General features: G+C 48.0%; 1 protein-coding gene across 2 annotated transcripts in view; it reads left to right on the forward strand.

Moving 5' to 3' along the window:
- The first annotated feature begins 1,172 nt into the window (after window positions 1-1,172).
- Window positions 1,173-25,441, forward strand: part of LOC121843637 (low-density lipoprotein receptor class A domain-containing protein 4-like) — a 33,365-nt gene continuing 9,096 nt past the window's right edge. For both annotated transcript variants that reach the window (XM_042313393.1, XM_042313394.1), the window contains exon 1: window positions 1,173-1,697. In XM_042313393.1, coding sequence (XP_042169327.1) covers window positions 1,601-1,697 — 97 coding nt within the window. In that variant the 5' untranslated portion in view covers window positions 1,173-1,600. The remainder of the gene's footprint in view (window positions 1,698-25,441) is intronic.

A 25,441-nucleotide genomic window follows, 5' to 3' on the forward strand; every position in this document is an offset into this window, starting at 1 on the left:
CCATTACAGTGTGATGTTATTATAGAAGACTAGACAGACCGTTACAGTGTGATGTGTAACAGACAGACCATTACAGTGTGATGTTATTATAGAAGACTAGACAGACCGTTACAGTGTGATGTTATTATAGAAGACTAGACAGACCATTACAGTGTGATGTTATTATAGAAGACTAGACAGACCACTACAGTGTGATGTTATTATAGAAGACCAGACAGACCATTACAGTGTGATGTTATTATAGAAGACCAGACAGACCATTACAGTGTGATGTTATTATAGAAGACTAGACAGACCATTACAGTGTGATGTTATTATAGAAGACCAGACAGACCATTACAGTGTGATGTTATTATAGAATACTAGACAGACCACTACAGTGTGATGTGTAACAGACAGACCATTACAGTGTGATGTTATTATAGAAGACTAGACAGACCATTACAGTGTGATGTTATTATAGAAGACTAGACAGACCATTACAGTGTGATGTTATTATAGAATACTAGACAGACCATTACAGTGTGATGTTATTATAGAAGACTAGACAGACCATTACAGTGTGATGTTATTATAGAAGACTAGACAGACCGTTACAGTGTGATGTTATTATAGAAGACTAGACAGACCATTACAGTGTGATGTTATTATAGAAGACTAGACAGACCATTACAGTGTGATGTGTAACAGACAGACCGTTACAGTGTGATGTTATTATAGAAGACTAGACAGACCATTACAGTGTGATGTTATTATAGAAGACTAGACAGACCGTTACAGTGTGATGTTATTATAGAAGACTAGACAGACCACTACAGTGTGATGTTATTATAAAAGACTAGACAGACCGTTAGTCTTAGGCGGTTGACTTGGATGTCGATTATGGCAGCTCCCCGCACCTCTCTGATTCAGAGGGGTTGGGTTAAATGCAGAAGACACATTTCAGTTGAAGGCATTAGGTGTACAGCTGACTAGGTATCCCCCTTTGCCCACTGTGATGTGTAACAGACAGACAGAGAGACAGACAGAGAGACAGACAGACAGACAGACAGATAGACAGAGTGCAAAACACGCCTACACGGGCCCCCTAGCGAAGGGCCTCAATGCAATTTAATTTCACCCTATGTAAACTCCTCCCAGTGGGGTAACCCGGGCCAGATAAACGAAACCCCTTATTGTCACTACCTCACCAGTCTGTTCCGAGTCGCCCCTAACCTCCTCTCCCCCTCCTCTCCCCTCCTGCACGTCTGGTCGAAGAGAGTGGCTTCCTTGTTTGGGGGTGGGCCATAGTCCGTGCATCCAGCCTTCAGTCGATCGGAGAGGTGTTTTCCCCTGTACAGCGGAGAGAGAGAGGAACTACACGGCCAGGCGGATAACGTTACTCGCTCTGTCTGAGAATGTACTAGTCTGAAGAAATGGCATGCGGATACACTTTAAAACAAATTACTTTAACTTGGTAGCAATATGTATTATGTCGTACTCAAGGGAATGTGAACGGGCACCGGAGACAGACTCAGGCTGGAAGTTTTGAAGGGCCGATCACGGCGCCTCTTCCCCGGTCCGGTGTTATTACCGGGGTCCCATTTCCCCGGGTAGCCCCATGCAAAACATAACGGCACCCGGCAGCCCCAACAACAACTCTGATGTCATTTGCTCCTGTAACTGCACCGGTCCCCAGCCGGAGGGAATGGAGATATGTAAGTAGTATTGTAGCGGAAACCGCGGATGCCGCTTTGGAAATGATGTCTGTTGTTCTACTGTGATTTATCACTATGTTACCTTTACGCATCGATTACGCGCATGTAAACGACGATGTGTTATAAACGAGAGGTACACATTGTAGGGGATTATTTAAATACAATTTGGTTATGGTTTGGGAACTTTTTATCAGTCAAATATCCGTGTTTGGTTGGTGTTCTGGTATGTTCGCTGTCAGTCGTTTATGGTTACGTTACCGTGTTGCTGTCGTCGTTCGGTAATTGCCATAGACTGGCAGTAGTTTCTGCTACATACTCCAACACTGTAAAACATTGAGACGAAATACGCTATGAAGGAAGATATATAACCCTGTTGACAGTTTCATGGGACTTGCTGGGTTACGTTGTTGTGTTGAGATGTTGTTACAGCCAGACAGACAGACAGTGTGTTGTGTGACAGACAGACAGACAGACAGTGTGTTGTGTGACAGACAGACAGACAGTGTGTTGTGTGACAGACAGACAGACAGACAGTGTGTTGTGTGACAGACAGACAGACAGTGTGTTGTGTGACAGACAGACAGACAGTGTGTTGTGTGACAGACAGACAGACAGTGTGTTGTGTGACAGACAGACAGACAGACAGACAGACAGTTTCATGGGACTTGCTGGGTTATGTTGTGTTGAGATGGTGTGACAGACAGACAGACAGACAGACAGACAGATAGTTTCATGGGACTTGCTGGGTTATGTTGTTGTGTTGAGATGTTGTTTGAATGGAATGTAGACAGAACTACTGATTTCATTGCAGACAGTCAGACAGACAGACAGACGGGTTGTGTTACAGTGGATGTGTCATTTCCCCTGGGACCAGGGCCAGACAGACAGACAGACAGACAGACAGACAGACAGTCATTTCCCCTGGGACCAGGGCCAGGCAGACAGACAGACAGTCATTTCCCCTGGGACCAGGGCCAGACAGACAGACAGTCATTTCCCCTGGGACCAGTGCCAGACAGCAACACGACGAGAAAAGGAAGGCAGCAGGATATATTAGATGGTGATTTGGCAGTTAGGCTGGGATGAACTGACGCCATCATGTAACCAAAAGACCACTATCGCTGTCTGCTATGGTCTGTCTGCTATTGGCTGTCTGCTATGGTCTGTCTGCTATGGTCTGTCTGCTATTGTCTGTCTGCCTGCTATTGTCTGTCTGCTATGGTCTGTCTGCTATGGTCTGTCTGTTCTGGTGCTGTCTGCTATGGTCTGCCTGTTCTGGTGCTGTCTGCTATGGTCTGTCTGGCCTGGTGCTGTCTGCTATGGTCTGTCTGTTATGGGTCTGTATGCTATGGTATGTCTGGTGCTGTCTGCTATGGTCTGTCTGGTGCTGTCTGTTATGGTCTGTCTGGTCTGGTGCTGTCTGCTATGGTCTGGTGCTGTCTGCTATGGTCTGTCTGGTCTGGTGCTGTCTGCTATGGTCTGTCTCGCCTGGTGCTGTCTGCTATGGTCTGTCTGGTCTGGTGCTGTCTGCTATGGTCTGTCTGCTATGGTCTATCTGCTATGGTCTGTCTGGTCTGGGGCTGTCTGCTATGGTCTGTCTGGTCTGGTGCTGTCTGCTATGGTCTGTCTGTTCTGGTGCTGTGTGCTATGGTCTGTCTGGCCTGGTGCTGTCTGCTATGGTCTGTCTGTTATGGGTCTGTCTGCTATGGTCTGTCTGTTATGGGTCTGTCTGCTATGGTCTGTCTGGTGCTGTCTGCTATTGTCTGTCTGGTCTGGTGCTGTCTGCTATGGTATGTCTGGTCTGGTGCTGTCTGCTATGGTCTGTCTGCTATGGTCTGTCTAGTCTGGTGCTGTCTGCTACTGTCTGTCTGCTACTGTCTGTCTGCTATGGTCTGTCTGGTCTGGTGCTGTCTGCTATGGTCTGTCTGCTATGGTCTGTCTGCTATGGTCTGCCTGCTATGGTCTGTCTGGTCTGGTGCTGTCTGCTATGGTCTGTCTGGTCTGGTGCTGTCTGCTATGGTCTGTCTGGTCTGGTGCTGTCTGCTATGGTATGTCTGGTCCGGTGCTGTCTGCTATTGTCTGTCTGGTCTGGTGCTGTCTGCTATGGTCTGTCTGGCCTGGTGCTGTCTGCTATTGTCTGTCTGGTCTGGTGCTGTCTGCTATGGTCTGTCTGGCCTGGTGCTGTCTGCTATGGTCTGTCTGGTCTGGTGCTGTCTGCTATGGTCTGTCTGGTCTGGTGCTGTCTGCTATGGTCTGTCTGGCATGGTGCTGTCTGCTATTGTCTGTCTGGGCTTGTGCTGTCTGCTATTGTCTGTCTGGTCTGGTGCCATCTGCTATGGTCTGTCTGCTCTGGTCTGTCTGGCCTGGTGCTGTCTGCTATTGTCTGTCTGGTCTGGTGCTGTCTGCTATGGTCTGTCTGGCCTGGTGCTGTCTGCTATGGTCTGTCTGGCCTGGTGCTGTCTGCTATGGTCTGTCTGGTCTGGTGCTGTCTGCTATGGTCTGTCTGGCATGGTGCTGTCTGCTATTGTCTGTCTGGTCTTGTGCTGTCTGCTATTGTCTGCCTGGTCTGGTGCCGTCTGCTATGGTCTGTCTGCTATGGTCTGTCTGGTCTGGTGCTGTCTGCTATGGTCTGTCTGGCCTGGTGCTGTTTGCTATGGTCTGTCTGGTCTGGTGCTGTCTGCTATGGTCTGTCTGGCCAGGTGCTCTCTGGTCTGATGCTGTCTGCTATGGTCTGTCTGGTCGGGTGCTGTCTGCTATGGTCTGTCTGGTCTGGTGCTGTCTGCTATGGTCTGTCTGGTCTGGTGCTGTCTGCTATGGTCTGTCTGGCCAGGTACTGTCTGCTATGGTCTATCTGGTATGGTGCTGTCTGCTATGGTCTGTCTGGTCAGGTGCTGTCTGCTATGGTCTGTCTGGTCTGGTGCTGTCTGCTATGGTCTGTCTGGTCTGGTGCTGTCTGCTATGGTCTGTCTGGTCTGGTGCTGTCTGCTATGGTCTGTCTGGCCAGGTGCTCTCTGGTCTGGTGCTGTCTGCTATGGTCTGTCTGGTCTGGTGCTGTCTGCTATGGTCTGTCTGGTCTGGTGCTGTCTGCTATGGTCTGTCTGGTCTGGTGCTGTCTGCTATGGTCTGTCTGGCCAGGTGCTGTCTTGTCTGGTGCTGTCTGCTATGGTCTATCTGGTCTGGTGCTGTCTGCTATGGTATGTCTGGTCTGGTGCTGTCTGCTATGGTCTGTCTGCTATGGTCTGTCTGGTCTGGTGCTGTCTGCTATGGTCTGTCTAGTCTGGTGCTGTCTGCTATTGTCTGCCTGGCTTGTTGCTGTCTGCTATGGTCTGTCTGGTCTGGTGCTGTCTGCTATGGTCTGTCTGGTCTGGTGCTATCTGCTATGGTCTGCGTCTGTCTGCTATTGTCTGTCTGGTCTGGTGCTGTCTGCTATGGTCTGGGTCTGTCTGCTATTGTCTGTCTGGTCTGGTGCTGTCTGCTATGTTCTGTCTGGTCTGGTGCTGTCTGCTATGGTCTATCTCCTCTGGTGCTGTCTGCTATGGTCTGTCTGGTCTGGTGCTGTCTGCTATGGTCTGTCTGGTCTGGTGCTGTCTGCTATGGTCTGTCTGGCCAGGTGCTGTCTTGTCTGGTGCTGTCTGCTATGGTCTGTCTGGTCTGGTGCTGTCTGCTATGGTCTGTCTGGTCAGGTGCTGTCTGCTATGGTCTGTCTGGTCTGGTGCTGTCTGCTATGGTATGTCTGGTCTGGTGCTGTCTGCTATGGTCTGTCTGCTATGGTCTGTCATGTCTGGTGCTGTCTGCTATGGTCTGTCTAGTCTGGTGCTGTCTGCTATTGTCTGCCTGGCTTGTTGCTGTCTGGTCTGGTGCTATCTGCTATGGTCTGGGTCTGTCTGCAATTGTCTGTCTGGTCTGGTGCTGTCTGCTATGGTCTGGGTCTGTCTGCTATTGTCTGTCTGGTCTGGTGCTCTCTGCTATGTTCTGTCTGGTCTGGTGCTGTCTGCTATGGTCTATCTCCTCTGGGTCTGTCTGCTATGGTCTGTCTGGTCTGGTGCTGTCTGCTTGTGTCTGTTTGGCCAGGTGCTGTCTGGTATGGTGCTGTCTGCTATGGTCTGTCTGGTCTGATGCTGTCTGTAATTGTCTGTTTGGCCAGGTCTGGTCTGGTGCTGTCTGCTATGGTCTGTCTGGTCTGGTGCTGTCTGCTATGGTCTGTCTGGCCAGGTGCTGTCTTGTCTGGTGCTGTCTTATATGGTCTGTCTTGTCTGGTGCTGTTTGCTATGGTCTGTCCGGTCTGGTGCTGTCTGCTATGGTCTGTCTGGCCAGGTGCTGTCTGCTATGGTCTGTCTAGTCTGGTGCTATCTGCTATTGTCTGCCTGGCTTGTTGCTGTCTGCTATGGTCTGTCTGGTCTGGTGCTGTCTGCTATGGTCTGTCTGGTCTGGTGCTGTCTGCTATGGTCGGTCTGCTATGGTCTATCTGCTATGGTCTGTCTGGTCTGGGGCTGTCTGCTATGGTCTGTCTGGTCTGGTGCTGTCTGCTATGGTCTGTCTAGTCTGGTGCTATCTGCTATTGTCTGCCTGGCTTGTTGCTGTCTGCTATGGTCTGTCTGGTCTGGTGCTGTCTGCTATGGTCTGTCTGGTCTGGTGCTGTCTGCTATGGTCGGTCTGCTATGGTCTATCTGCTATGGTCTGTCTGGTCTGGGGCTGTCTGCTATGGTCTGTCTGGTCTGGTGCTGTGTGCTATGGTCTGTCTGTTCTGGTGCTGTCTGCTATGGTCTGTCTGGCCTGGTGCTGTCTGCTATGGTCTGTCTGTTATGGGTCTGTCTGCTATGGTCTGTCTGTTATGGGTCTGTCTGCTATGGTCTGTCTGGTGCTGTCTGCTATTGTCTGTCTGGTCTGGTGCTGTCTGCTATGGTATGTCTGGTCTGGTGCTGTCTGCTATGGTCTGTCTGCTATGGTCTGTCTGCTATGGTCTGCCTGCTATGGTCTGTCTGGTCTGGTGCTGTCTGCTATGGTCTGTCTGGTCTGGTGCTGTCTGCTATGGTCTGTCTAGTCTGGTGCTGTCTGCTATTGTCTGCCTGGCTTGTTGCTGTCTGGTCTGGTGCTGTCTGCTATGGTCTGTCTGGTCTGGTGCTATCTGCTATGGTCTGGGTCTGTCTGCAATTGTCTGTCTGGTCTGGTGCTGTCTGCTATGGTCTGGGTCTGTCTGCTATTGTCTGTCTGGTCTGGTGCTCTCTGCTATGTTCTGTCTGGTCTGGTGCTGTCTGCTATGGTCTATCTCCTCTGGGTCTGTCTGCTATGGTCTGTCTGGTCTGGTGCTGTCTGCTTGTGTCTGTTTGGCCAGGTGCTGTCTGGTATGGTGCTGTCTGCTATGGTCTGTCTGGTCTGATGCTGTCTGTAATTGTCTGTTTGGCCAGGTCTGGTCTGGTGCTGTCTGCTATGGTCTGTCTGGTCTGATGCTCCGTGTCATCTTGCCAGGAAAGGACACAATGAAGTCTAACATAGCTAGTTGAGAATAAATAGACCGTAGATAATGTTTGTTGTTGTTGTTGTTCATTCGGAAGAAGTCTCCTGTTTATTGAATTGTCTTCTGTTGTCAGACAGCCATCATCCTGTAGACCAGGTCCTCTGGTGTCAGACAGCCATCATCCTGTAGACCACGTCCTCTGGTGTCTTCTCTTGTCAGACAGCCATCATCCTGTAGACCACGTCCTCTGGTGTCAGGCAGCCATCATCCTGTAGACCACGTCCTCTGGTGTCAGACAGCCATCATCCTGTAGACCACGTCCTCTGGTGTCTTCTCTTGTCAGACAGCCATCATCCTGTAGACCAGGTCCTCTGTTGTCAGACAGCCATCATCCTGTAGACCAGGTCCTCTGGTGTCAGACAGCCATCATCCTGTAGACCACGTCCTCTGGTGTCAGACAGCCATCATCCTGTAGACCACGTCCTCTGGTGTCTTCTCTTGTCAGACAGCCATCATCCTGTAGACCAGGTCCTCTGTTGTCAGACAGCCATCATCCTGTAGACCAGGTCCTCTGTTGTCAGACAGCCATCATCCTGTAGACCAAGTCCTCTGTTGTCAGACAGCCATCATCCTGTAGACCACGTCCTCTGTTGTCAGACAGCAATCATCCTGTAGACCAGGTCCTCTGGTGTCAGACAGCCATCATCCTGTAGACCAGGTCCTCTGGTGTCTCTGTTGTCAGACAGCCATCATCCTGTAGACCATGTCCTCTGGTGTCTCTGTTGTCAGACAGCCATCATCCTGTAGACCATGTCCTCTGGTGTCTCTGTTGTCAGACAGCAATCATCCTGTAGACCAGGTCCTCTGGTGTCAGACAGCCATCATCCTGTAGACCAGGTCCTCTGGTGTCTCTGTTGTCAGACAGCCATCATCCTGTAGACCATGTCCTCTGGTGTCTCTGTTGTCAGACAGCAATCATCCTGTAGACCAGGTCCTCTGGTGTCAGACAGCCATCATCCTGTAGACCAGGTCCTCTGGTGTCTCTGTTGTCAGACAGCCATCATCCTGTAGACCAGGTCCTCTGGTGTCTCTGTTGTCAGACAGCCATCATCCTGTAGACCAGGTCCTCTGGTGTCTCTGTTGTCAGACAGCCATCATCCTGTAGACCAAGTCCTCTGTTGTCAGACAGCCATCATCCTGTAGACCAGGTCCTCTGGTGTCTCTGTTGTCAGACAGCCATCATCCTGTAGACCATGTCCTCTGGTGTCTCTGTTGTCAGACAGCAATCATCCTGTAGACCAGGTCCTCTGGTGTCAGACAGCCATCATCCTGTAGACCAGGTCCTCTGGTGTCTCTGTTGTCAGACAGCCATCATCCTGTAGACCAGGTCCTCTGGTGTCTCTGTTGTCAGACAGCCATCATCCTGTAGACCAGGTCCTCTGGTGTCAGACAGCCATCATCCTGTAGACCACGTCCTCTGTTGTCAGACAGCCATCATCCTGTAGACCAAGTCCTCTGTTGTCAGATAGCAATCATCCTGTAGACCACGTCCTCTGTTGTCAGACAGCCATCATCCTGTAGACCAGGTCCTCTGGTGTCTCTGTTGTCAGACAGCCATCATCCTGTAGACCAGGTCCTCTGTTGTCAGACAGCCATCATCCTGTAGACCAGGTCCTCTGTTGTCAGACAGCCATCATCCTGTAGACCAGGTCCTCTGTTGTCAGACAGCCATCATCCTGTAGACCACGTCCTCTGGCGGGCAGACTGGTGTCAGTGTTGTAGTTTGTTCAGGTGTTGAGGAGACTCACTAGTTGACCCTCACTCCCATACCAATACTAGTTAGGATCCCTCACTCCCCTGTCCAATACTAGTTAGGATCCCTCACTCCCCTGTCCAATACTAGTTAGGATCCCTCACTCCCCTGTCCAATACTAGTTAGGATCCCTCACTCCCCTGTCCAATACTAGTTAGGATCCCTCACTCCCATACCAATACTAGTTAGGATCCCTCACTCCCCTGTCCAATACTAGTTAGGATCCCTCACTCCCCTGTCCAATACTAGTTAGGATCCCTCACTCCCCTGTCCAATACTAGTTAGGATCCCTCACTCCCCTGTCCAATATTAGTTAGGACCCCTCACTCCCCTGTCCAATATTAGTTAGGATCCCTCACTCCCCTGTCCAATACTAGTTAGGATCGCTCACTAACATACCAACACTAGTTAGGATCCCTCACTCCCCATACCAATACTAGTTAGGATCCCTCACTCCCCTGACCAATACTAGTTAGGATCCCTCACTCCCTGTCCAATACTAGTTAGGATCCCTCACTCCCCTGTCCAATACTAGTTAGGATCCCTCACTCCCATACCAATACTAGTTAGGATCCCTCACTCCCCTGTCCAATACTAGTTAGGATCCCTCACTCCCCTGTCCAATACTAGTTAGGATCCCTCACTCCCATACCAATACTAGTTAGGATCCCTCACTCCCCTGCCCAGTGCTGGTTGTGGTGTGTGTTGGTGTTTATGGGGTTAGGCAGTGTGTTTCTGTTAGTAATGTTCCATAATGAGTCTCTTGTACATTCATTCTAAACCAGAGAGCTGAAGTCAAACCCAGCTCTGTGTTACTCACTGACATTAGTTTCACTTCTTTGGTTTGACTCTCAATGGAGCTTTGTTTTGTTCAGTACTTTCAGCCTGGTTCCTTATAGGCTCTGTGGGCTATAGTGTGGTCTGGCTCTGTGGGCTATAGTGGGGTCTGGCTCTGTGGGCTATAGTGTGGTCTGGTTCTGTGGGCTATAGTGGGGTCTGGCTCTGTGGGCTATAGTGGGGTCTGGCCCTGTGGGCTATAGTGGGGTCTGGCTCTGTGGGCTGTAGTGTGGTCTGGCTCTGTGGGCTATAGTGTGGTCTGGCTCTGTGGGCTATAGTGGGGCCTGGTTCTGTGGGCTATAGTGTGGTCTGGCTCTGTGGGCTATAGTGGGGTCTGGCTCTGTGGGCTATAGTGGGGTCTGGCTCTGTGGGCTATAGTGGGGTCTGGCTCTGTGGGCTATAGTGTGGTCTGGCTCTGTGGGCTATAGTGGGGCCTGGTTCTGTGGGCTATAGTGGGGTCTGGCTCTGTGGGCTATAGTGGGGTCTGGCTCTGTGGGCTATAGTGGGGTCTGGCTCTGTGGGGTCTGTCTCTGGGCTATAGTGTGGTCTGGCTCTGTGGGCTATAGTGGGGTCTGGCTCTGTGGGCTATAGTGGGGTCTGGCTCTGGGCTATAGTGTGGTCTGCTTCTGTGGGCTATAGTGGGGTCTGGCTCTGTGGGCTATAGTGTGGTCTGGTTCTGTGGGCTATAGTGGGGTCTGGCTCTGTGGGCTATAGTGGGGTCTGGCTCTGTGGGCTATAGTGGAGTCTTGCTCTGTGGGCTATAGTGGGGTCTGGCTCTGTGGGCTATAGTGTGGTCTGGCTCTGTGGGCTATAGTGTGGTCTGGTTCTGTGGGCTATAGTGGGGTCTGGCTCTGTGGGCTATAGTGGGGTCTGGCTCTGTGGGCTATAGCGGGGTCTGGCTCTGTGGGCTATAGTGGGGTCTGGCTCTGTGGGGTCTGTCTCTGGGCTATAGTGTGGTCTGGCTCTGTGGGGTCTGGCTCTGTGGGCTATAGTGGGGTCTGGCTCTGTGGGCTATAGCGGGGTCTGGCTCTGTGGGCTATAGCGGGGTCTGGCTCTGTGGGCTATAGCGGGGTCTGGCTCTGTGGGGTCTGTCTCTGGGCTATAGTGGTGTCTGGCTCTGTGGGGTTTGGCTCTGTGGGCTATAGTGGGGTCTGGCTCTGTGGGCTATAGTTGGTTCTGGCTCTGTGGGCTATAGTGTGGTCTGGTTCTGTGGGCTATAGTGGGGTCTGGCTCTGTGGGCTATAGTGGGGTCTGGCTCTGTGGGCTATAGTGGGGTCTGGCTCTGTGGGCTATAGTGTGGTCTGGCTCTCTGGGCTATAGTGGGGCCTGGTTCTGTGGGCTATAGTGGGGTCTGGCTCTGTGGGCTATAGTGGGGTCTGGCTCTGTGGGCTATAGTGGGTTCTGGCTCTGTGGGCTATAGTGTGGTCTGGCTCTGTGTCTGACTCTGTGGGCTATAGTGTGGTCTGGCTCTGTGGGGTCTGGCTTTTGGGCTATAGTGGCGTCTGGCTCTGTGGGCTATAGCGGGGTCTGGCTCTGTGGGCTATAGTGGGGTCTGGCTTTGTGGGGTCTGTCTCTGGGCTATAGTGTGGTCTGGCTCTGTGGGCTATAGTGGGGTCTGGCTCTGTGGGCTATAGCGGGGTCTGGCTCTGTGGGCTATAGTGTGGTCTGGCTCTGTGGGCTATAGTGTGGTCTGGCTGTGTGGGCTATAGTGGGGCCTGGTTTTGTGGGCTATAGTGTGGTCTGGCTCTGTGGGCTATAGTGGGGTCCGGCTCTGTTGGCTATAGTGGGGTCTGGCTCTGTGGGCTATAGTGGGGTCTGGCTCTGTGGGCTATAGTGGGGTCTGGCTCTGTGGGCTATAGTGGGGTCTGGCTCTGTGGGCTATAGTGGGGTCTGGCTCTGTGGACTATAGTTGGGCCTGGTTCTGTGGGCTATATTGTGGTCTGGCTCTGTGGGCTATGGTGTGGTCTGGCTCTGTGGGCTATAGTGGGGTCCGGCTCTGTTGGCTATAGTGTGGTCTGGCTCTGTGGGCTATGGTGGGGCCTGGTTTTGTGGGCTATAGTGTGGTCTGGCTCTGTGGGCTATAGTGGGGTCCGGCTCTGTTGGCTATAGTGGGGTCTGGCTCTGTGGGCTATAGTGGGGTCTGGCTCTGTGGGCTATAGTGGGGTCTGGCTCTGTGGGCTATAGTGGGGTCTGGCTCTGTGGGCTATAGTGGGGTCTGGCTCTGTGGACTATAGTGTGGTTTGGCTCTGTGGGCTATAGTGGGGTCTGGCTCTGTGGGCTATAGTGGGGTCTGGCTCTGTGCGCTATAGTGTGGTCTTGCTCTGTGGGCTATAGTGGGGCCTGGTTCTGTGGGCTATAGTGTGGTCTGGCTCTGTGGGCTATAGTGTGGTCTGGCTCTGTGGGCTATAGTGGGGCCTTGTTCTGTGGGCTATAGTGTGGTCTGGCTCTGTGGGCTATAGTGGGGTCTGGCTCTGTGGGCTATAGTGTGGTCTGGCTCTGTGGGCTATAGTGGGGTCTGGCTCTGTGGGCTATAGTGTGGTTTGGCTCTGTGGGCTATAGTGGGGTCTGGCTCTGTGGGCTATAGTGGGGTCTGGCTCTGTGCGCTATAGTGTAGTCTTGCTCTGTGGGCTATAGTGGGGCCTGGTTCTGTGGGCTATAGTGTGGTCTGGCTCTGTGGGCTATAGTGTGGTCTGGCTCTGTGGGCTATAGTGGGGCCTGGTTCTGTGGGCTATAGTGTGGTCTGGCTCTGTGGGCTATAGTGGGGTCTGGCTCTGTGGGCTATAGTGTGGTCTGGCTCTGTGGGCTATAGTGTGGTCTTGCTCTGTGGGCTATAGTGGGGCCTGGTTCTGTGGGCTATAGTGTGGTCTGGCTCTGTGGGCTAAAGTGGGGTCTGGCTCTATGGGCTATAGTGTGGTCTGGCTCTGTGGGCTATAGTGTGGTCTGGCTCTGTGGGCTATAGTGGGGCCTGGTTCTCTGGGCTATAGTGTGGTCTGGCTCTGTGGGCTAAAGTGGGTTCTGGCTCTATGGGCTATAGTGGGGTCTGCCTCTGGGCTATAGTGGGGTCTGGCTCTGTGGGCTATAGTGGGGTCTGGATCTGTGGGCTATAGTGTGGTCTGGCTCTGTGGGCTATAGTGTGGTCTGGCTCTGTGGGCTATAGTGGGGTCTGCCTCTGGGCTATAGTGTGGTCTGCCTCTGTGGGCTATAGTGTGGTCTGGCTCTGTGGGCTATAGTGGGGTCTTGCTCTGTGGGCTGTAGTGTGGTCTGGCTCTGTGGGCTATAGTGGGGTCTGGCTCTGTGGGCTATAGCATGGTCTAGCTCTGTGGGCTGGCTCTGTGGGCTATAGTGGGGTCTGACTCTGGACTATAGTCGGGTCTGGCTCTGTGGGCTATAGTGTGGTCTGGCTCTGTCTCCGTGCCTGTCTTTGTGTCTGTCTCTGTCTCTGTGTCTGTCTCTGTGTCTGTGTTTTATGGTCTGCAGTGTGGTCCTTTACACAGAGGGTTCTACATGGAACCCAAAATAGTTCTCCTCGGAACCCAGAAGGGTTTTCCTACGGGGACAGCCGAAATACACTTTTGGAGCCCTTCAGAGTGTACGGTTGTTATAGAGGACTACAGCCAGGGGATACGGTATGACAATTAGAAAGAGCTGCTTGTCTATGGGGGTCAAGGAGCAGGCTGAGGCACTAGGCAGAGAAGAGGAGAGGTCCGCCCTCACGTCACGTCCTCTTGTCTCAGACCTCAGACTGGTTCCTGCTTGCTGAGACATGCTACAGGCAGCCAGCCAGCCAGTGACTGGGCTCCCTCTCTTTGTGTCTGGGTTCCTCACCACCCACTCCCTCTACTTGTTCCCAACCTTCCCCTGTTTGTCTGTGGTGTGTGACAGGCCATTAGTCAGACTAGAGAGGGGTGTGTGTGTCTGATGTCTCGGAGGGTCAACAGCTATTTACTCTCTAGATGGTCTGAGATGACAACGCTGTCTGAGATGATAACGCTGTCTGAGATGACTACGCTGTCTGAGATGATAACGCTGTCTGAGATGATAACGCTGTCTGAGATGATAACGCTGTCTGGGATGATAACGCTGTCTGGGATGATAACGCTGTCTGGGATGATAACGCTGTCTGAGATGACTACGCTGTCTGAGATGACAACGCTGTCTGAGATGATAACGCAATCTGAGATGATAACGCTGTCTGAGATGACTACGCTGTCTGAGATGACTACGCTGTCTGAGATGACTACGCTGCCTGAGATGATAACGCTGCCTGAGATGATAACGCTGTCTGAGATGATAACGCTGTCTGAGATGACTACGCTGTCTGAGATGACTACGCTGTCTGAGATGACTACGCTGCCTGAGATGATAACGCTGCCTGAGATGATAACGCTGCCTGAGATGATAACGCTGCCTGAGATGATAACGCTGCCTGGGATGACAACACGGTCTGAGATGATAACGCTGTGATAACGCTGTCTGAGATGATAACGCTGTCTGGGATGATAACACTGTCTGAGATGATAATGCTGTGATAACGCGGTCTGAGACGATAACACTGCCTGAGATGACAACGCTGTGATAACGCTGTCTGAGATGATAACGCCGTCCGAGATGATAACGCTGTCTGAGATGATAACGCTGTCTGAGATGATAACGCTGTCTGAGATGATAACGCTGTCTGAGATGATAACGCTGTCTGAGATGACTACGCTGTCTGAGATGCTAACGCTGTCTGAGATGACTACGCTGTCTGAGATGCTAACGCTGTCTGAGATGATAACGCTGTCTGAGATGCTAACGCTGTCTGAGATGCTAACGCTGTCTGGGATGATAACGCTGTCTGAGATGATAACGCTGTCTGGGATGATAACGTGGTCTGAGATGATAACGCTGTCTGGGATGATAACGCGGTCTGAGATTATAACGTTGTCTGAGATGATAACACTGTCTATTCTGCCACTGTGTACTCTCTGTTTAGGCCCAAATAGCATTCTAGTTCAGTTTTTTGCCAATTCTTTCCAATGTGTCAATGAATTTTCTCAACCTGGTCTCTCCTCTCTTCTCTCTCCTTCTTACAGGACATTACAACCTGGTCTCTCCTCTCTCCTTATAGGACATTACAACCTGGTCTCTCCTCTCTCCTCTCTCCTTCTTACAGGACATTACAACCTGGTCTCTCCCCTCTCCTCTCTTCTTACAGGACATTACAACCTGGTCTCCTCTCTCCTCTCTTCTTACAGGACATTACAACCTGGTCTCTCCTCTCTCCTCTCTTCTTACAGGACATTACAACCTGGTCTCTGGGTCTCTCCTCTCTCCTTACAGGACATTACAACCTGGTCTCTCCTCTCTCCTTACAGGACATTACAATCTGGTCTCTGGGTCTCTCCTCTCTCCTTACAGGACATTACAACCTGGTCTCTGGGTCTCTCTTATCTCCTTCTTACAGGACATTACAACCTGGTCTCTCCTCTCTCCTTCTAACAGGACATTACAACCTGGTCTCTCCTCTCTTCTCTCTCCTTCTTACAGGACATTACAACCTGGTCTCTCCTCTCTCCTTCTTACAGGACATTACAACCTGGTCTCTGGGTCTCTCCTCTCTCCTTACAGGACATTACAACCTGGTCTCTGGGTCTCTCCTCTCCTTCTTACAGGACATTACAACCTGGTCTCTGGGTCTCTCCTCTCTCCTTACAGGACATTACAACCTGGTCTCTGGGTCTCTCCTCTCTCTTACAGGACATTACAACCTGGTCTCTCCTCTCTCCTTACAGGACATTACAACCTGGTCTCTCTCTCTCCTTTCTCCTTACAGGACATTACAACCTGGTCTCTGGGTCTCTCCTCTCTCCTTACAGGACATTACAACCTGGTCTCTCCTCTCTCCTTTCTCCTTACAGGACATTACAACCTGGTCTCTGGGTCTCTCCTCTCTCCTTACAGGACATTACAACCTGGTCTCTCCTCTCTCCTCTCTCCTTACAGGACATTACAACCTGGTCTCGGGTCTCTCCTCTCTCCTCTCTTCTTACAGGACATTACAACCTGGTCTCTGGGTCTGTCCCTCTCCTTACAGGACATTACAACCTGGTCTCTCCTCTCTCCTTACAGGATATTACAACTTGGTTTCTCCTCTCTCCTCTCTTCTTACAGGACATTACAACCTGGTCTCTCCTCTCTTCTTACAGGACATTACAACCTGGTCTCTGGGTCTCTCCTCTCTCCTTACAGGACATTACAACCTGGTCTCTCCTCTCTCCTTACAGGACATTACAACCTGGTCTCTCCTCTCTCCTCCTTACAGGACATTACAACCTGGTCTCTGGGTTGCTCCTCTCTCCTTCTAACTAACATTACAGATATGAGATCCTCTCAGTGGGCCCTGTACGTGACAGATAGGAGATCCTCTCACTGTTCCCTGTACGTGACAGATATGAGATCCTCTCACTGGGCCCTGTACATGACCGATAGGAGATCCTCTCACTGGGCCCTGGACGTGACAGATAGGAGATCCTCTCAGTGGGCCCTGTACGTGACAGATATGAGATCCTCTCACTGGGCCCTGTACGTGACAGATAGGAGATCCTCTCACTGGGCCCTGTACGTAACAGATAGGAGATCCTCTCACTGGGCCCTGTACGTAACAGATAGGAGATCCTCTCACTGTTCCCTGTACGTGACAGATAACACACACTGGGTTGTCTTAGTACTGTTGTAACTCTATAATGCCCTGTACAGATAACACACACTGGGTTGTCTTAGTACTGTTGTAACTCTATAATGCCCTGGGTGCATCCCAATCGGCACCCTCTTCCCTATAGTGTAGGGTACGACTTGGTACTAGTTTACCATTTGGCTGATCTGGGATATTTGTGGTGTCTGGAGTCGTCCTCTGTCTTCATCAGTGATTCAGAGGGTGTCTGAATCTCAACCACCTCTCCCCTAGACTACAGCCTCCTCCCCGCTGTCTGGCAGCTCTAGACTATCCCCCCCCCCCCCACCAGCTGACTGCTGACCCCAGGCCCCTGGGGCAGAGGGAGAGACACAGAGGAAGAGGGGCTGGCTGGTCTATTGTCTGGAGGGAGAGTGAGAGGAAGAGGCGCTGACTGGTCTATTGTCTGGAGGGAGGGAGAGTAGTGAGTGTGTACAAAAATGCATGCACTCACAACTTTATATCTCTCTGGATAAAAGCTTCTGCTAAATGACTCAAATTGAAATGTCTGGTCTGGTGAAGCCCCCTTCCAGCTGACTGCTGACCTGAGGGCCCAGGAGAAGGAGAGAGGAAGGCTGGTCTACTGTCTGGAGGGAGAGAGAGGAGAGGGGCTGGCTGGTCTACTGTCTGGAGGGATAGAGAGAGGGGCTGGCTGGTCTACTGTCTGGAGGGAGAGAGAGGAGAGGGGCTGGCTGGTCTACTGTCTGGAGGGAGAGAGGCTGGCTGGTCTACTGTCTGGAGAGAGAGAGAGGAGAGGGGCTGGCTGGTCTACTGTCTGGAGAGAGAGAAGAGAGAGACTGGCTGGTCTACTGTCTGGAGGGACAGAGAGAGAAGGAGAGAGACTGGCTGGTCTACTGTCTGGAGGGAGAGAGAGAAGGAGAGGGGCTGGCTGGTCTACTGTCTGGAGGAGAGAGAGAAGGAGAGGGGCTGGCTGGTCTACTGTCTGAGCTGGCTGGTCTACTGTCTGGAGGAGAGAGAGCTGGTCTACTGTCTGAGAGAGGGGCTGGCTGGTCTACTGTCTGGAGACAGACAGACAGACAGACAGACAGACAGACAGACAGACAGACAGACAGACAGACAGACAGACAGACAGACAGACAGACAGACAGACAGACAGTCAGACAGACCTGGCACTCAAGAGAAGACAGACTATGTGCAACTCTGCCCACAAAATGAGGTGGAAACTGAGCTGCAATTCCTCACCTCCTGCCAAATGTATGACCATATTAGAGACATATATTTCCCTCAGATTACACAGATCCACAAAGAATTTGAAAAAACAAATCAAACATTGATAAACTCCCGTATCTGTGACATCACAGAGAGATCAGGTGGAATACCACAGTGTGACATCACAGAGAGATCAGGTGGAATACCACAGTGTGACATCACAGAGAGATCAGGTGGAATACCACAGTGTGACATCACAGAGAGATCAGGTGGAATACCACAGTGTGACATCACAGAGAGATCAGGTGGAATACCACAGTGTGACATCACAGAGAGATCAGGTGGAATACCACAGTGTGACATCACAGAGAGATCAGGTGGAATACCACAGTGTGACGTCACAGCAGCAAGATGTGACCTGTTGCCACAAGAAAAGGGCAACCAGTGAAGAACAAACACCATTGTAAATACAACCCATATTGATGTTAATTTATTTTCCCTTTTGTACTTTAACTATTTGCACATCATTATAACACTGTATATAAACACAATATTGTTTTGGAACTTTTGTGAGTGTAATATTTACTGTTCATTTTTATTGTTTATTTCACTTTTGTTTATTATCTACTTCACTTGCTTTGGCAATGTTAACATAGGTTTCCCATGCCAATAAAGCCCCTTGAATTGAAATCGAATTGAGAGCAGTGCTCAGGGGAGTCGGGCACTCCAAAAATCTGATGGGGCACAAAGTATGTGAGGATGGCTGGGGGGACGGTCACCCTGTCCTTAAGTTGGATCAGTCAAAACACCTGAAACAATCTAGAGTCGTCAACATTATGCTTCATTCTATGTTTTTAAATCCATGTATTGTTCTGCATGTCTCAGCATAGCTCTTGAGCTGTCTGTATCCACCTGGCGTTCTGGTTTTCAAACAACACGCTCCTCTGCATCTCTGCTCCAATCTGGGTAAAAAACACTGAATGGAATGTCAGTCTTGTTCACTCCATTCACCTGTTGCTTGTTTTTCTGAAGTCCACCAACCGGGCCAGCAGCGTGCCGGATAAAATACTTCCACAAGATAATAGAGTTAGACAAGATAAAATAGTTAGACAAGATAATATGGTTAGACAAGATAATATAGTTAGACAAGATAATATAGTTAGACAAGATAAAATACTTCCACAAGATAATATAGTTAGACAAGATAAAATACTTCCACAAGATAATAGAGTTAGACAAGATAATATAGTTAGACAAGATAATATGGTTAGACAAGATAATATGGTTAGACAAGATAATAGAGTTAGACAAGATAAAATACTTCCACAAGATAATATAGTTAGACAAGATAATATGGTTAGACAAGATAATATAGTTAGACAAGATAATATAGTTAGACAAGATAAAATACTTCCACAAGATAATACTTAGACAAGATAATATAGTTAGACAAGATAAAATACTTCCACAAGATAATATAGTTAGACAAGATAAAATACTTCCACAAGATAATACTTAGACAAGATAATATAGTTAGACAAGATAAAATACTTCCACAAGATAATATAGTTAGACAAGATAATATAGTTAGACAAGATAATATAGTTAGACAAGATAATATAGTTAGACAAGATAATATAGTTAGACAAGATAATATAGTTAGACAAGATAATATAGTTAGACAAGATACAATACTTCCACAAGATAATATAGTTAGACAAGATAATATAGTTAGACAAGATACAATACTTCCACAAGATAATATAGTTAGACAAGATAATATGGTTAGACAAGATAATATAGTTAGACAAGATAAAATAGTTAGACAAGATAAAATACTTCCACAAGATAATACTTAGACAAGATAATATAGTTAGACAAGATAAAATACTTCCACAAGATAATATAGTTAGACAAGATAAAATACTTCCACAAGATAATAGAGTTAGACAAGATAAAATACTTCCACAAGATAATATAGTTAGACAAGATAATATGGTTAGACAAGATAATATAGTTAGACAAGATAATATAGTTAGACAAGATAATATAGTTAGACAAGATAATATAGTTAGACAAGATAATATAGTTAGACAAGATAATATAGTTAGACAAGATACAATACTTCCACAAGATAATATAGTTAGACAAGATAATATGGTTAGACAAGATAATATAGTTAGACAAGATAAAATAGTTAGACAAGATAAAATAGTTAGACAAGATAATATAGTTAGACAAGATAATATAGTTAGACAAGATAATATAGTTAGACAAGATAAAATACTTCGACAAGAAAATACTTGACAAAGATAATATAGTTAGACAAGATAAAAACTTCCACAAGATAATATAGTTAGACAAGATAATATGGTTAGACAAGATAAAATAGTTAGACAAGATAATATAGTTAGACAAGATACAATACTTCCACAAGATAATATAGTTAGACAAGATAATATGGTTAGACAAGATAATATAGTTAGACAAGATAAAATAGTTAGACAAGATAAAATAGTTAGACAAGATAATATAGTTAGACAAGATAATATAGTTAGACAAGATATGGTTAGAAAAGCTAGCCTGAAATAGCTTCTTCAAATCAAGCTTTATTTATACAGCATATTTCAGATATGTAACGCAACACAATGTGTTTCAGGAGAGAGAGGTGGTAGTAGTGGTAGTAGTAGTATTATCAGTGGTAGTAGTAGTATTATCAGTAGTAGTAGAAGTGGTAGTAGTAGTAGTAGTAGTAGTGGTAGTAGTAGTAGTAGTATCAGTTGTAGTAGTAGTAGTATTATCAGTAGTAGTAGTAGAAGTGGTAGTAGTAGTAGTAGTAGTAGTAGTAGTAGTAGTAGTAGTAGTAGTAGTAGTAGTAGTGGTAGTAGTAGTATCAGTAGTAGTAGTAGTAGCAGTAGTAGTAGTGGTGGTAGTGGTAGCAGTAGTAATAGTAAAAGTGGTTGTGGTGGTAGTAGTAGTAGTAGTAGTATCAGTAGTAGTAATGGTGGTAGTAGTAGTAGTAGTATCAGTAGTAGTAATGGTAGTAGTAGTGGGAGTAGTATTAGTAGTGGTAGTAGCAGTAGTAGTAGTAGTAGTAGTAGTAGTAGTGATAGTAGTTGTAGTATCAGTAGTAGTAGTAGTAGTGGTAGTAGTAGTAGTAGTAGTAGTAGTAGTAGTAGTAGTAGTAGTAGTGGTAGTAGTAGTATCAGTAGTATTAGTAGTAGTAGTAGTAGTGATAGTAGTTGTAGTATCAGTAGTACTAGCAGTATTAGTAGTAGTAGTAGTAGTAGTAGTAGTAGTAGTAGTAGTAGTAGTATCAGTAGTACTAGCAGTATTAGTAGTAGTAGTGGTAGTAGTAGTATCAGTAGTACTAGCAGTATTAGTAGTAGTAGTAGTAGTAGCAGTATTAGTAGTATCAGTAGCAGTAGTAGTAGCAGTTGTAGTAGTAGTATCAGTACTAGTAGTAGCAGTTGTAGTAGTATCAGTAGTAGTAGCAGTTGTATCAGTAGTAGTAGTAGTAGTAGTTGTTGTTGTAGCAGTTGTTGTAGCAGTTCTAGTATAAGTAGTAGTAGTAGCAGTAGTAGCAGTAGTGTCAGTAGTAGTCGTAGCAGTAGTAGTTGCAGTATTAGCTGTTACTACTCTCTTTACCAGTGAGTCTGTCTACAGGTGTTGCTACTCTCTTTACCAGTGAGTCTGTCTACAGGTGTTGCTACTCTCTTTACCAGTGAGTCTGTCTGCAGGTGTTACTACTCTCTTTACCAGTGAGTCTGTATACTGGTGTTACTACTCTCTTTACCAGTGAGTCTGTATACAGGTGTTACTACTCTCTTTACCAGTGAGTCTGTCTACAGGTGTTACTACTCTCTTTACCAGTGAGTCTGTCTGCAGGTCTTTACCAGTGAGTCTGTCTGCAGGTGTTACTACTCTCTTTACCAGTGAGTCTGTCTGCAGGTGTTGCTACTCTCTTTACCAGTGAGTCTGTCTGCAGGTCTTTACCAGTGAGTCTGTCTACAGGTGTTACTACTCTCTTTACCAGTGAGTCTGTCTACAGGTGTTGCTACTCTCTTTACCAGTGAGTCTGTCTGCAGGTGTTACTACTCTCTTTACCAGTGAGTCTGTCTACAGGTGTTACTACTCTCTTTACCAGTGAGTCTGTCTACAGGTGTTGCTACTCTCTTTACCAGTGAGTCTGTCTGCAGGTCTTTACCAGTGAGTCTGTCTACAGGTGTTACTACTCTCTTTACCAGTGAGTCTGTCTACAGGTGTTACTACTCTCTTTACCAGTGAGTCTGTCTGCAGGTCTTTACCAGTGAGTCTGTCTACAGGTGTTACTACTCTCTTTACCAGTGAGTCTGTCTACAGGTCTTTACCAGTGAGTCTGTATTCAGGTGTTGCTACTCTCTTTACCAGTGAGTCTGTCTACAGGTGTTACTACTCTCTTTACCAGTGAGTCTGTCTACAGGTGTTGCTACTCTCTTTACCAGTGAGTCTGTCTGCAGGTGTTACTACTCTCTTTACCAGTGAGTCTGTCTGCAGGTCTTTACCAGTGAGTCTGTCTGCAGGTGTTACTACTCTCTTTACCAGTGAGTCTGTCTGCAGGTGTTGCTACTCTCTTTACCAGTGAGTCTGTCTACAGGTGTTGCTACTCTCTTTACCAGTGAGTCTGTATTCAGGTGTTACTACTCTCTTTACCAGTGAGTCTGTCTGCAGGTCTTTACCAGTGAGTCTGTCTACAGGTGTTACTACTCTCTTTACCAGTGAGTCTGTCTGCAGGTGTTGCTACTCTCTTTACCAGTGAGTCTGTCTACAGGTGTTGCTACTCTCTTTACCAGTGAGTCTGTCTACAGGTGTTACTACTCTCTTTACCAGTGAGTCTGTCTACAGGTGTTACTACTCTCTTTACCAGTGAGTCTGTCTACAGGTGTTACTACTCTCTTTACCAGTGAGTCTGTCTGCAGGTCTTTACCAGTGAGTCTGTCTACAGGTGTTACTACTCTCTTTACCAGTGAGTCTGTCTGCAGGTCTTTACCAGTGAGTCTGTCTGCAGGTCTTTACCAGTGAGTCTGTCTGCAGGTCTTTTCCAGTGAGTCTGTCTACAGGTGTTGCTACTCTCTTTACCAGTGAGTCTGTATTCAGGTGTTACTACTCTCTTTACCAGTGAGTCTGTCTGCAGGTGTTGCTACTCTCTTTACCAGTGAGTCTGTCTACAGGTGTTGCTACTCTCTTTACCAGTGAGTCTGTCTACAGGTGTTACTACTCTCTTTACCAGTGAGTCTGTCTACAGGTGTTACTACTCTCTTTACCAGTGAGTCTGTCTACAGGTGTTACTACTCTCTTTACCAGTGAGTCTGTCTGCATGTCTTTACCAGTGAGTCTGTCTACAGGTCTTTACCAGTGAGTCTGTCTGCAGGTGTTGCTACTCTCTTTACCAGTGAGTCTGTCTGCAGGTGTTGCTACTCTCTTTACCAGTGAGTCTGTCTGCAGGTGTTGCTACTCTCTTTACCAGTGAGTCTGTCTACAGGTGTTGCTACTCTCTTTACCAGTGAGTCTGTCTACAGGTGTTACTACTCTCTTTACCAGTGAGTCTGTCTGCAGGTGTTACTACTCTCTTTACCAGTGAGTCTGTCTGCAGGTGTTACTACTCTCTTTACCAGTGAGTCTGTCTACAGGTGTTACTACTCTCTTTACCAGTGAGTCTGTCTACAGGTGTTTCTACTCTCTTTACCAGTGAGTCTGTCTACAGGTGTTGCTACTCTCTTTACCAGTGAGTCTGTCTACAGGTGTTGCTACTCTCTTTACCAGTGAGTCTGTCTGCAGGTGTTGCTACTCTCTTTACCAGTGAGTCTGTCTGCAGGTGTTGCTACTCTCTTTACCAGTGAGTCTGTCTGCAGGTCTTTACCAGTGAGTCTGTCTACAGGTCTTTACCAGTGAGTCTGTCTACAGGTGTTGCTACTCTCTTTACCAGTGAGTCTGTCTGCAGGTGTTACTACTCTCTTTACCAGTGAGTCTGTCTGCAGGTCTTTACCAGTGAGTCTGTCTGCAGGTGTTTCTACTCTCTTTACCAGTGAGTCTGTCTACAGGTGTTGCTACTCTCTTTACCAGTGAGTCTGTCTGCAGGTCTTTACCAGTGAGTCTGTCTACAGGTGTTTCTACTCTCTTTACCAGTGAGTCTGTCTACAGGTGTTGCTACTCTCTTTACCAGTGAGTCTGTCTGCAGGTCTTTACCAGTGAGTCTGTCTACAGGTGTTACTACTCTCTTTACCAGTGAGTCTGTCTACAGGTGTTACTACTCTCTTTACCAGTGAGTCTGTCTACAGGTGTTGCTACTCTCTTTACCAGTGAGTCTGTCTACAGGTGTTGCTACTCTCTTTACCAGTGAGTCTGTCTACAGGTGTTGCTACTCTCTTTACCAGTGAGTCTGTCTACAGGTGTTGCTACTCTCTTTACCAGTGAGTCTGTCTGCAGGTGTTGCTACTCTCTTTACCAGTGAGTCTGTCTACAGGTGTTGCTACTCTCTTTACCAGTGAGTCTGTCTACAGGTGTTGCTACTCTCTTTACCAGTGAGTCTGTCTACAGGTGTTACTACTCTCGTTGTAGGGTATCTCCTCTGTAGCTGTCTATTAGATACAGAGACAGAGATCAGTCTTTGTTAATGAAGAGAAGAGGGTCAGTCTTAGTTCATGAAGAGGGTCAGTCTTAGTTCATGAAGAGAAGAGGGTCAGTCTTAGTTCATGAAGAGGGTCAGTCTTAGTTCATGAAGAGGGTCAGTCTTAGTTCATGAAGAGGGTCAGTCTTAGTTCATGGAGAGAAGAGGGTCAGTCTTAGTTCATGAAGAGAAGAGGGTCAGTCTTAGTTCATGGAGAGACGAGGGTCAGTCTTAGTTCATGAAGAGAAGAGGGTCAGATTTAGTTCATGAAGAGAAGAGGGTCAGTCTTAGTTCATGAAGAGAAGAGGGTCAGATTTAGTTCATGAAGAGAAGAGGGTCAGTCTTAGTTCATGAAGAGCAGAGGGTCAGTCTTAGTTCATGAAGAGCAGAGGGTCAGTCTTAGTTCATGAAGAGAAGAGGGTCAGTCTTAGTGGTCGTGTCTATATTGGTCCTGTCTATAGTGGTCCTGTCTGTAGTGGTCTATAGTGGTCCTGTCTATAGTGGTCCTGTCTATAGTGGTCCTGTCTATAATGGTCCTGTCTATAATGGTCCTGTCTATAGTGGTCCTGTCTATAATGGTCCTGTCTATAGTGGTCCTGTCTATAATGGTCCTGTCTATAGTGGTCCTGTCTATAGTGGTCCTGTCTATAGTGGTCCTGTCTGTAGTGGTCCTGTCTATAGTGGTCCTGTCTATAGTGGTCCTGTCTATAGTGGTCCTGTCTGTAGTGGTCTATAGTGGTCCTGTCTGTAGTGGTCCTGTCTGTAGTGGTCTATAGTGGTCCTGTCTGTAGTGGTCCTGTCTATAGTGGTCCTGTCTATAATGGTCCTGTCTATAATGGTCCTGTCTATAGTGGTCCTGTCTATAATGGTCCTGTCTATAGTGGTCCTGTCTATAGTGGTCCTGTCTATATTGGTCCTGTCTGTAGTGGTCCTGTCTATATTGGTCCTGTCTATAGTGGTCCTGTCTATAGTGGTCCTGTCTATATTGGTCCTGTCTATATTGGTCCTGTCTATATTGGTCCTGTCTATATTGGTCCTGTCTATAGTGGTCCTGTCTATAGTGGTCCTGTCTATAGTGGTCCTGTCTATAATGGTCTATAGTGGTCCTGTC

Source organism: Oncorhynchus tshawytscha, unplaced genomic scaffold (genome assembly GCF_018296145.1).
Source record: "Oncorhynchus tshawytscha isolate Ot180627B unplaced genomic scaffold, Otsh_v2.0 Un_contig_10121_pilon_pilon, whole genome shotgun sequence".
In the NCBI taxonomy this organism is placed as follows: domain Eukaryota; kingdom Metazoa; phylum Chordata; class Actinopteri; order Salmoniformes; family Salmonidae; genus Oncorhynchus; species Oncorhynchus tshawytscha.